The 12,550-nt window shown below is 46.5% G+C and overlaps 1 protein-coding gene across 30 annotated transcripts in view; it reads right to left on the bottom strand.

The window, feature by feature from the left end:
• Positions 1 to 6,545, bottom strand: part of LRRFIP1 (LRR binding FLII interacting protein 1) — a 159,190-nt gene extending 152,645 nt beyond the window's left edge. For 10 of the 30 annotated variants that reach the window (XM_053283243.1, XM_053283247.1, XM_053283249.1 and 7 more), the window contains exon 1: positions 6,343 to 6,541. In XM_053283243.1, coding sequence (XP_053139218.1) covers positions 6,343 to 6,453 — 111 coding nt within the window. In that variant the 5' untranslated portion in view covers positions 6,454 to 6,541. Of the gene's footprint in view, positions 1 to 5,836; positions 5,876 to 5,966; positions 5,988 to 6,342 lie in introns of those variants that run through there. The other 20 variants (XM_053283253.1, XM_053283256.1, XM_053283260.1 and 17 more) reach the window with 7 other exon arrangements.
• Between the last annotated feature and the right edge of the window lie 6,005 nt (positions 6,546 to 12,550).

Below are 12,550 nucleotides of genomic sequence, written 5' to 3'. Positions count from 1 at the left end.
TTTATGCAACATCAGTAGTTTGCACAGTTTCCTCTCATTTCTTCATAGGAGTTTCCTTGTTAAAATTACATTCACATCCTGAGCCTGAGTTTTAACCAGTACATTTATATTAGTGACACTTTCAGAAGAAAACCCTATATGGAAGTACCACAACCCAAGCTTCAATGCACAAGAGAGTATTAATAGTGTCTTGGGCCAAAACAAATGTGTCCTGTCCAACTCAGCAGCATTCTCTAAGCAATCTGAAACTCTAAGTACTGTTAGAATTTAGGCATCTGAAGCCTCAGAACAAGTTAGGATAAATGACTGGAAGAATGAAAACAGTTCACAGCTTCTGTTATTGTTCACATACACACTTCAGAAGTCACGTGTCTTTCAGATCTCTGTGGCAAACCTAGCGAAGGAACAAGTACTGTTTGCAATGCTATGAGCCGTATCACCCATCTTAACCCGATTACTTCATTATGTAACTGTTAAAGAAAATAGTTAGAATACTTATGGAAGAAAATAAAATATGTACCACAAGTTAAGAACATAAGAACAGCCCTGCTGGATCAGGCCCAAGGCCCATCTAGTCCAGCATCCTGTTTCACACAGTGGCCCACCAGATGCCACTGGAAGCCACAGGCAAGAGTTGAGGGCATGCCCTCCAGGGGCGGAAGCACCATTGGGCCAATGGGTTCAAAGAACCTGGGCCGCTGACCAATCAGGGGCTGCGAGAGTGGCCCTGACACACACCCCGCGTCTGACGTCAGACGTGGGGAGGCTAGTTTAGCTCTTGAGAGGGGGCCGCATGGCCCCTTTGGGAGCTAAACAGAGGCTGGTGCTGTGTTCGCAGTGCCAGCCAAGAGCGGCTCTTCCCTGCAAAGGCAGGGAAGAGCCGCTCCTGGTTGCACACACACACACACCCAGTTAAAAGGCTGGAGCTGCCTTCGCAGCACAGCCCAGGAGCCGCTCCTGGGCTGTGCTGTGAAGGCAGTGCCAGCCTTCGTTTAACTGCCGAAGGGGCCACATGGCCCCTTCGGCTGTTAAACTCTCTCTCGGCCGAACAGAGCCTCAAGGCTCCATTTGGCCAGACCACACCCCCACGTCTGACATCAGATGCGGGGGCGGGGTTAGCAGGGCTGCGGCGGCAGCACACAGTCAGCCAGCGGTCCCACTCAGCCACTGGTGCCCTCTCTCCTGCCATTACACCCTTGCAACTGGTACTGTCCAATTTAAGTTGCACATAAATTGCAAAAACTGAAGTATGTGATTAACAGGGCTCAGGAAATCCACTAGTCTACTTGTCTGTAATGAGTTAAAAATGATGCCCAAGTGCAAAAAATCCTGATGAGTAATGTACCAACACAACTCAATGGGTAAAAAAATATATGTCTGGCTGGTGAACTGAACCAACATTTCTTGACCCTTGGTGATTAAATCCCAATCTTTAGACACATGAGAATCTGAATAGGGCACTGATGTTCAGTGTGAAAAACTGGCAAACACAATGCTGAATATCTTCTAATTATTGTCATTATTTTAACATCTATACATGGTGTGACTGGTGGAACTTTTTTTGATCAGGTGCCCTATTTGTGTATAGTTTGCAAGAAAGAGTTCTTTATATTTAGACAAACAGTTGGTTTTGAGTGTGCTTATAGACCCCACGAGGTATAAGAAATGCGATATAGACAGCTCTACAGAGTGATCAAAGTGTTTTCTTTGGGCAATTCAATGAACGAACTATGCTGTCACAATAAGAAGCGTAACCACTATCATAGTAATGCTGGGATGTTATTTTTTCAGCAGGTCACACAGGTCCTTTACTGGTGGGGGAAGAGGGGTGCATAGCCTACCTCTGATGTACAGCATAACTTCCTTTCTTGAAGCTTCTGAATGTATTTTAGTAAAACAAGGAATACATATAAAACTTCTTAGGTTATTGCTTTGCTGTTGTACTTTGTTATTTTTGTTAGTTGTCTTAAATACTATTAGTAGAAAATGGGGTGTATGTATTTTAAATAGATAAATAAAATGGACGTTATGTAAAGTTGTGTAGGATCAGGGTGGAAAGGCTAACTCAGATATCAGATATGTTTTACCAACATGCAAAACTGATCAGGATCAGATCCCACATAGAAGGCAGCTAAGTTGAACAATGCATTCAAATCATCACTGCCACAGTCACTATTACACCTGCTCAAGAGAGCTGCTTGTACTCTCTCTCAAGAGTCACAACAACCACAATAGGAAGGGAGGAGAGAAAGATTTCAAACTGTGCACCCTGTTTACTTGGAAGCAAGGCCTACTGAATTCAGTGTTACATGACATGCCAAGGTCAGGAAGCATATGCATTCACCATGCTAAAGAACTTGTACACTTTTCAAACCTGCCTGCTGCCATGTAAATATACATTCAGTGGCTTCATTCAGGTAAAGGTAAAGTGTCCCATTGAGTCAGTTATCAACTCCTAGTGACCACAGAGCCCTGTGGTTGTCTTTGGTAAAATACAGGAGGAGTTTACCATTGCTTCCTCCCACAAAGCCTAAGATGATGCCTTTCAGCATCTTCCTTTATTGCTGCTGCCCGATATAGTTGTTTCCCACAGTCCGTGAAACACCCATCCTAAAGTCTGGGGAACATACCAGCAGAGATTCAAACCGGCAACCTCTGGCTTGGTAGTCAAGCCATTTCCCCTTTGCGCCATTAGGTGGCTGGCTTCATTCAGACCTAATACCAAAACATTATTTGGCATTCTGAGCACAAGGAGCCTCAAGCCTGTGAACTTCCTCCATGCATAAGGAAAAGAGAAGCTTCCTTTTCTAGACTGTGGCAAACTATTATTTGCCATTTCATCTGAATTAGGCAAACTATGATTTATAAGAACCCACATTTGCCTGCAAACAAGAATCCTAAACCATGGTTTGATCTTGGATCAAAATGGCATAGTTTGCTGCAAACCAAAATCTTCTCCCTTCATGCAGGAAGGGCGGGGGGGGGAGAGGGAGCGAGAGAGAGCAGGAGCACACAAGAGCCTGAGGCTGCTTGCATTCATCACACCAAACCATAGTTGGGCATTACATATGAATGCAGCCAGTTTCTCCCAAGCCTAATTATGCTTTTGAAAATTAGATTTTTTTATTTATTTGATTTCTATACTGCCCTTCCAAAAATGGCTCAGGGTCATTATAAAAGTCTTTATGTCCTAATTAAAAGCAAAAAGAACCAAAAAAGATCCCCCGTGAAACTAGACAATAGAAAGGAAAAATATAACCACAATATGATGGAAATTTACTATACTGAAAAGTATACTCAATGTGAAAAGAATTAGATATACTACAACAACAATAGAATCCACAGTAGATATGACCATATGAATGACATAGTCCTCGGACTGTATATCAAAACAGAGCAATAGAGTCTATGATGGAATTGATGGTAAAGATGTCCACACCCTACAGTGAACCCCGTTTCAAAATGGCTCTTTATCAAGTGCTGATGGACATGGATCTTGTGAGCTGACATAAATCAGTATACTAAAATTTCTTCATCTTAATGGACTGGTTGTATTGCCAAATGTAGTATAAACATTCTTGTCTCAATTCTGTCTCAAAACTTTCAGATTTGAGCTGAAAGAATACTCAATTCTTCTGTTGTTTCTAGAAAATGCTCTTGTGAAAGTAGGTACAAAGCTACTGTGGATTCTAGTGTTGCTTTTGTATATATCATTCTATTCACATTGAATATACTTTCCAATATAGTTAATTTCCATCATATTGTGGTTATATTCTTTTCTTTCTATTGGCTAGTTCCATGGGGTATCTTTTTGGTTCTTTTTGTGGCACATGTATATAGATCCCCTTAAAGGTCAAGTTGAAGACAGATCATTCTGGTGAGAATCTATGTGGTTGCTAAGAGTCACACTGACTTGACGGCACTTAATCAGTCAATCAACCAATCAACATAGATCCCAGTACACTATAATTTTTCTCTAATTAAAAGCAAACCTCCAAGGTTTGCTATCCTCTACATTTTCAAAATAGTATTATGAAATAGTATTGTGCCTTGGAACAATGTCCCATTAAAAGATTTACAGTTCTAAATGCAATTTAAATCTGAAGATGCCTCTATAATCCAATATTCATGACTTCTATAATTTTACCATTTAATTTCTTCCTGCAACAAAGCTGCCGCCTAGAATAAATGTCCATGGATATTTTCACCAAAATATTTACATGTACAGCAATATGCAATTAAGTACTGTTTGTTTCTCTTTACTATGGATTCACTGGAAAGTCCCCTAGTCTTTTTTCTGAAACCTTATAATTTACAAGTTAGTTACTAGCAAAAAGCAAGAAAAAGCAAGTTTATACAATGTTTCTAAAACAATCAAGTTGGCATACTGCATATGTTCTCAACACAGAAGTTCTACTCCTCTCACATTAAAAAAAGCTAATTTTAGTCCATATCAGACAATATCAGAAGAGAAGATATCTATATATATATAGAGAGAGAGAGAGAGAGAGAGAGAGAGAGAGAGAGAGAGAGAGAAATATCCTGTTAAGGCAACCTCAGGGGGAGGAGAGTGCTAAACTTTCAAAATGGATACACATATTAGTTATGCAACTTAATCAGACACTCCCTGATTACCAAATTTAAACATACACAAACTCACTGGATAATCTGTTAAGATGTAAAGAAGCTGTTCTTGTTTCCATAATACATTTTATGAAGGGAATACATTAACTGAAAAGTTTCCTGTTCTGCTGTCATTAAGGAAGTCCTATTCCCCAAACTGCTAGGAACTACAGTTTGAACATAAGCTTAAATAGAGGCCAAAAGAGTGAAAAGGGAAACAAGCCTCAAAGCAACAGACAATGGTATACAAGACAAAATGTTACAGTGATCATGTTCCTTCCCTGTATGTTACAATATCACTGGAACTACAGAGATACAATAATGAAAATTAAAGACACAAATCAGACTGGCCAGTAAATATAACCGAGACATCTGTTAGAAGGACATGGGCTTTACCATCTTTGGGAAACAAATCAGAGAGGGAGAAACTCTCTTTCTCTCCTTCTCACAGCAACAATACACGAAGGGAGGGAGGAAGAGAGACTGGGAGAGGAAAGTATGACCAGGGGTAGCATACAACACCTACATGGGCTTGAGGCCTGCTAGTTCTAGTACTTGAGGAGTTTTGTTTGTTTGTTTGTTTGTTTTTAAACACCCTCAAAAACCAAAACACCACCACCACTGAGAGCATAGATAGATAGATTTGCCTTATTTATCTCCTTCCTCCTAGGGTTGCTAACAGTCAGGAAACACACATACTTTGGCCTCTTCAGAGGTCTTTCAAAAAGTGACACACAACCATCAGCATGTGAAGCTTTTCATGATATGGAGTGAAACATTGTTGCCTGCTAGTTGCCACAGATCAAACTGCTGTTAAAGGTTCAAAGTTGGCAATCTAACCACATCCCCTTTCTGATACAACAGTACATTGTTGGTTTTACAAATAAATGTCTAATCACACAGAATGTTTCTCTCTCTTTCTCTCAAAGCTTGTAACATTAATAAAACTCAACATATGCACTGCAACATAAGTTTTGTGAGAAGTTACTGTTGACATATAATGGATAAACAGGCAGAACGACAGACACACAGAGAGATACAGAGAGAAAGTTGTACGCAGTGCGGCTTAAGGGCGATGGGACACAAAGGCAGAAGCTCTGCAGAGCCCGAGTATATAACAGAGAAGAACAATTCACAAACAGCAGTGACTGGAGAGAATCCATCTGTGCACGTGTGTGCCAAAACACCCAATAATATCCCACCATACACGCACAGGCCGGCACGATCTATTTCCCATTCTATTCCCCGTTAATTTTAACTGGAGAGTTAAGTATGCGCGCAACACTCCCTCACTGCAATTACTCGGAGACATGCGCTTTAACGTGGGCTGGGGTTGCACCCACAAGCATGCCGTGCGGAGAGAGAGGAGGCTGCCGCTCCGAGCTGGATGGGACCCGCTGCTCGGGCTGTTCCCCGGAAGTCGATGCGGGGGAGGGGGCGAAGGGGGAGCGGGGGGAGGGGCGGCGGCACCTGACAGCCTCAACGCGGCACGGGGGGGGGGGGCGGGGGGATTAGGGAGGGATATGGCTGAGGGTGACAGCTACAGGGCGCGGGGACGAAGGGGAGACACCAAGCGCCCCCACCCGGCCGCTTCCTCCCCCGCTGGCCCCCATGGAAGGAAGGGACGGACCGAAGAGGCGGAGGGAGAAGCAGCGGCAAAGGGGACCGAGAGAGGGAGGGAGGGAGAAAGAGGCACGCCGCCTGCCCCGCCCGCCTCACCTCGCGAGCGATCTGGTTCAGCGCATCGTCTTCAGCCGTGGGCCTGTCCCGGTTGGGCAGCCTCTTCCTCCCGGCGGGCCCCTGTTGCTGCTGCGCCCCCACAAGCTCCATCGCCGCCGACCACCCTCTCAAGCTGGTCTCGCCCGGGGCTGGCAGCTTCCTCCAGTCCAGCGTGAGCAGCAGCAGCAGCAGCAGCAGCCCGCATGCGCGCCACGGGGAGGGGTTCGGCGGGGCTCTGCAAGAGGCGGGGCCCAGAGGAGCGACAGCCAAGCCAGCCTTGCCTTGCAGGGGAAGGAAAGAGGGTAGCCGCGGAGTGTCTGTTGGCGAGGGAGCGGGCAGGGCGCCCTCCGGAACGTCATGTTTCCCTGAAGAGTGGATGCCACTAATTTGCTGTAGAGAAATGCCAAGATTACAAACTGATCGTGGTCGCACCAAATGGATAGATAGAGGGGGGCACAGACGGGGCAAAGTGCATTTCTGACGGAAGGCAAATTTAACTCAGCATATCATATTTCTCAAAGAAAAACAGCAGGATATTTCATGTTAGTAATGCTCCTATCTTAACTAATACGAGAGTGAGCCCATAACAAGCGTGTTCTTTATATTATTTATATATTGATTAATAATAAAGAAAAGGACATCTGATCTGATTAATGATAACATAATTTTTTTTTCACAGGGTCCAGCAATAGGGAGCAGCAGGGGGTGAGCTTCCATCTGCGGTGATTTGCCCCCACCCCCAGCGCTGCTTTTGCAAAATACACCATACAAGTGAAGTGCTATAAAGCTTGTTTCAGCAGGAAATAATTAAAACTTACCAAATAATAGGAACAACAAAGAATCTTGAAGCACCTTTTCTTTTCTTTTTAATTACTAGTGGCACTTTGTGGGATGCATAACTATAGACTATGGCCCACGAAAGCTTTGATTGATTGACTGAATAGTGCCGTCAAGTCTGTGTCGACTCTTAGCGACCACAAAAATTCTTCTCTCCAGGATGATCTGTCTTCAACTTGGCCTTTAAGGTCTCTCAGTGGTGCATTCATTGCTGTCATAATCGAGTACATTCACCTTGCTGCCAGTTGTCCTCTTCTACTCTTTCCTTCAACTTTCTCCATCATTATGGACTTCTCAAGGAAGCTGGGTTTTCTCATAATGTGTCGCAAGTATGATAGTTTGAGCCTAGTCATTTGTGAAGATTCTAGATTGATTTGTTATATGATCCATTTGTTTCTTTTCCTGGCTGTACATGATATCCTCAGAAGTCTTCTCCAGCACTAAAGTTCAAAAGCATAAATACTTTTTCTATCCTGCTTCTTCAGAGTCCAGCTTTCGCATCCATAGAGTGTCACAGGAAAAACCATTGTCAGAATGATTCTAATTTTTGTAGGTATAGACACGTCACAGCATCTAAATATCCTTTCCGAGGCCTTCATTGCAACCCTTCTTGCAACCCTACCAAATGCTAGTTTGCAGCATATTTCTTGATGGTATATTTCTTTATTGTCGATGGTTGATCCTAAAAGGCAGAAGTTATCCACCACTTCATTGTCTTCATTATCAATTCTGAGGCTGGTTGCTGTACCCTTTGTCATTAGTTTAGTTGTATCCCTTGTCATTAGTTTAGTCTTCTTTACATTTACTCATAGTCCCATTTTTCCACTGTGCTCCTTGACTCATTGACAGAGGCTTGTTTGGTTTGATGTCTTTTCAAGATTTCACCCCCAACCTAGGGCCTGCCTAGGTAGGGGTCAGTGTTCCCTCTAACAGGGATTCCCAGATGTTGTTCACTAAACTCCCAGCATCTCCAGCTGCAATGGCCTTTGCCTGGGGATTCTGGGAGTTGTAGTCAACAACATCTGGGAATTCCTGTTAGAGGGAACACTGGTGGGGGGGTGCAGAACCAGTTCTATGCAAACTTGGTTTGAACAGAACTAGCCTGGCTCAACCAGTTCAAACTCAAACCAAACTGGACCCCCCCAAAAGGGTGCTGGTCTGAGTCTGAGCCAAACCGGCCCTGGTTCTAATGAACCAGTTCGGAACCGGTTCAGCAGTTCGAGGGGGCCTGCTTGTAAAGGGGAATCCAGAGATGATTCCCCTTTACAAGGAAAGGTGGGAACCCTGCCTACCTGGAAAAAGAACCCTAATGGGGTGGTAAGAAGGCACCTGGGCATTGGCACGTTGGCAGCTGTGTGGCTCCTCTGAATTCTCCAGACCAGGATCAGTGCTCCAGTATGGCCCAGTTCCAGCCTTCATGCATGCATGAGTGGAAACATACCCCATACCCACATGGCAGGACATACTCTGGATCTGGTTTTTGCCAACCGGGGAATAAATGATCTGGAGGTGGGGGAGTTTAGGATAACTCCCTTGTCATGGACAGATCACCATCTGGTGAGGTTTAGTTTGACTGCTCCATCTGCCCTCTGCAGGGGTGGTGGACCGATTAGAATGGTCCGCCCCTGGAGGCTTATGGATCTGCTTGGATTTCAGAAGACCCTCGGGGAGATTCCAGTGTCCAGAGCTGGTGACCCTGTCGAGGCCCTGGTTGATCTCTGGACAGGGGCATAACTAGGTTGGAGTGGGCCCTGAGACAAGATTCTTAAATGGGCCCCCCCGCCGAAAAATGTTTTAAGAATAATAATAATAATAATAATAATAATAATAATAATAATAATAATAATAATTCGATTTCTATACCACCCTTCCAAAAATGGCTCAGGGTGGTTTACAAAGAGAAAAAGGTGCCTCTTTGCCCAGTAAGCAGGGGGCTTTTATTCTCACATTTCTGTCCTCATTCAAAACATACAAAAAACAGATGTACAAAATTGAGCAAATGAGAAGAGAAGAATTATATGGGAGTAAAACCTTTTTTAAAAGGAGTCAGGAAGCGCATCTTTGGAGGCTCAAATGGATACCTTTCAGGCACAACTATTTCCAAGTCAAAAATTCCTTTTTCATATGGTGTATTTGCAAAACCAAGGATTTGAGCTTGAAGTTCATCTAAGCGACTTCCAGTCTGCCAGCAAGTAATACCCGGTGGTGGCTCTGTGGACAGCAGATGCAGCTCCCTTTTCAATCGTGAAGCTCTCTGCATTGTGCTCCGTTTTCGAAGTAGAGCTCTAAGAGCAGAGCCGAATATGCTCAGGGGCGTAGCAAGGTTGGAGTGGGCCCTGAGAAGAGATTTTAAAATGCCCCCCCCCCCAAGTCCAGGGCCTCCACACACCCCAGGCTTCCAAGGATTTAAGTCTGATATTTCAAAATAAGTATGCTGCCAAGAAATACATTTCACTGAATACACACACACACACTTCACAATAGATAGTGATATACATTGAATACTATATATTTGTGCTACTTTTAATGCCTAGAACACACTAGAAACACTAATGATTAAAATGGGCCCCTTGCTGCAGATTAGCAAAGGAGACTTTCAACCATGCAGGGTGAGCCTATGTCTGTTTTCTCAGAATTCTGAACCAATTCAGTCAAGTTTGATTCCAGGAGGTTTTTCACAAGAGGCTTTGAAAGCCCTTGTGTGTTAACATCTCCTCTGGAATGGAGGTGCTGCATTCACATGTTGGCCAGATTGACCCTAAGGGGGACAAATATAAAAGCACAACACATGCGTCACAGTTCTCACTCATGTCTCAGTTCTCACTCAGACCTGGGTTGCAAAACAACTTGAACATAAGTGTATTAATTAATTAATTAATTAATTAATTAATTAATAGATAAATAAATTTGTTCCAGAAGTTTTTGTAATTTCCTGCCATGAAACAGGCAACTTATAGGGCTTTTTAGAGGGGTTTTTTAAGCCAGCAAATTTCCCAATCAGTTTTAAATTAAATATTCAGAGACTTCTCCGTCTCCCCACCCCCCGTCAAAGCCCTATGGCAAGCAGATCCCTACCTGTAGGGGGTGGGGGTAACCACATCAAGGAATTCATATTCTACCTGGCCAAGGCAGAGCTGTCTGGCCTGGGAAGAGGGTCTGCTGCAGAGAGCTGTCGTGGCCACTCTGACTGCCAGCCTTCTTCCTGGGGCTTGCCAGCCTACTCGAATTCAGGCTTCACGGAGGCCTACACGGAGGCCTCCCTGCAAGCCCCGCCCACCCGCCCATCAGCTGAGAGGCGCCCGGGAGAAAAGCAGCTTGCCTGCTGCTTGGATTGCCGACCAGGAGGACGAGCAGGAGAGGGGGCAAACAGGGCAAGTGGCTGAAGGGTCTTGGGGCTGGGCAGGGGGCAATGGGGAGTCATGTGAGGTGTCTCTGGGGGGCCCCTCAAGGCAGTGGGGCCCCGAGACGACTGCCTCCCCCTGCCTAATGGTAGTTACGCCCCTGGGTCTCCCTCTTAGCCCCCCCATTGCAGAGGGCGGGGCTCTCAGGACGGGGTGTGTGTGCTCTGTGGGGGGCGTGGCTCCCCCTCCTAACCCTCCTCTTTCTCGGGGGTCTCGTCTCCCACTCCCGTGAGGGGCCGCCTGAACGGACTGACAAGGGGGCGTGGCTTCCTTCCTCCTCGCACGGGGATGTGCCCCGCCCCTGAAGCCCCGCCCCCTCCCACCCCCACCCAGCCTGGGCAACTGGCTGCGAAGAGGGAGGACGCTCTAACTCCTCCTCCCGGGGCCGGGTTCCCGCCCCGCTGGCTCCTCCCATTGCCCCGCCCACCCCAGCTTGGCCTTGGCTGCAGCAGCCCCTCCCCTCCTCTTTCTCCTCTGCCTCCTCCTCGGGGGTGGGGCTTGCTGCCGCTGCCACTGTGGGAGAGCAGAACCGCTCCCCAAGTGGTGGTGCTTATTCTGCATGCAGGTGGCATCCCATCCCCTAAGGGGAAAGTCTTGCCCTGCTCACCTGGAATCTCCCATGCAAATGCAAACCAGGGTGCATCTTGCTTAGCAAAGGGGACCAGTCATGCTTACTACCCCGAGGCCTCCCATATGCCATGCGGTGCATCCGCTCCCCCCCCCAAATTGAGATGTCTCACTCCTGGCTACAACTCCCCCAATCATCCACTGCCACAAAGGACATTGCGGCAGCAGAAGATAATGGGAGTTGTAGTCCAGCCACATCAGGGGACCCAATGCAGGGAACCCCGGCCGTTGTGTATGGGGTGAGACCTGGAAGAGAAGTTCCACTTCCAGGGAGGGAGGATGGAGACCCGCTGAGAACTGGAGCTCTCCCCTGGAGAACTGAAATGCATGTCCTGCTGCTTCCGTTTTCCGCCTTCAGCTTTCCCTGCTCTGGATGCTGATACTTCATGCAAGTGGAGACTTCCTGTGGTCGCCCTAAACCAAAAGCCAGACTGACTTGTATTCAAATATCCCCAAAGCTGTCTGTCCAAAAGCAAACTGAGAGCTTTGTGGGAAGTCCAAGCATCTGCTTAGCCTTCGATGAATTTAGACTTTGGAAGAGGCTGTTTTCCTCTGGTGGAAAAGGGGATGCCCTTTCGGGTGGGTCTCCTCCCCAGACCTTCTGCTGCTGCTGCTGCTGAGTAGAGCCCCTGCATGATCTCAGTCAGGGCCCCCCCACATCTCCTCCCCTCCAGCAGCACCCAGAGCAGGGAATGGATGGGAAGGTCCTTTTGGGTTTTGCAAGCAGATGGGCGAGTGGAGGGCTCAAGTTCTCAGGGAGCATCTTTCATCTGTGCAAGTGGAACAGGTTCACCAAATACTCCGTCTGGAATCGCCAGCTCTCCGTCTCCATCTGGGAATCTCCAAGATCCACATTATCGGGGCAGGCCAAGCAGCCCACCCTAGTTGGGAGCTGTGGTGGGTGCTCCCATTTGGTGATCCGGTCCTCTTGATGACCAGCAAGGTCGGAGGGGGAGGAGCTGCCTCTGGCGGCATTTCCTCCCACCTGGGTAAAGTGCTGGGCACCAGAGCAGAGTGGGACAGCTCCATCCATGCCAGCGCCTCTCTCCCAAACCGACCTTGCTTGTCCCCTCGCACAGGCTCACCGAACGGGAGCACGCACAGCTCCTGAACAAGGCTGGGATGCTTAATCTCCCTGAATCGCCATCGTGCAATTGATTCTTCTCATTATTCCAAAGGGAGGGCTCGCCAGTTTGAAAAGAAACACTGCTATTTTTCAGTATGCAGAGCCAGAATTCTTTCTCTCTTGCCTTTGGTGAATGTATTTTTCAGAGGGGAAAGCAAGGAGATTTCTGGTCCTGCCATGGCCTCTTCCACCAGAAGGTCTTTGCAGAGCATTCATG

Source organism: Hemicordylus capensis, chromosome 1 (genome assembly GCF_027244095.1).
Source record: "Hemicordylus capensis ecotype Gifberg chromosome 1, rHemCap1.1.pri, whole genome shotgun sequence".
NCBI lineage: Eukaryota > Metazoa > Chordata > Lepidosauria > Squamata > Cordylidae > Hemicordylus > Hemicordylus capensis.
Note: the sequence above shows the minus strand (reverse complement) of the source record. Positions and strands in the feature narration are given on the sequence as shown.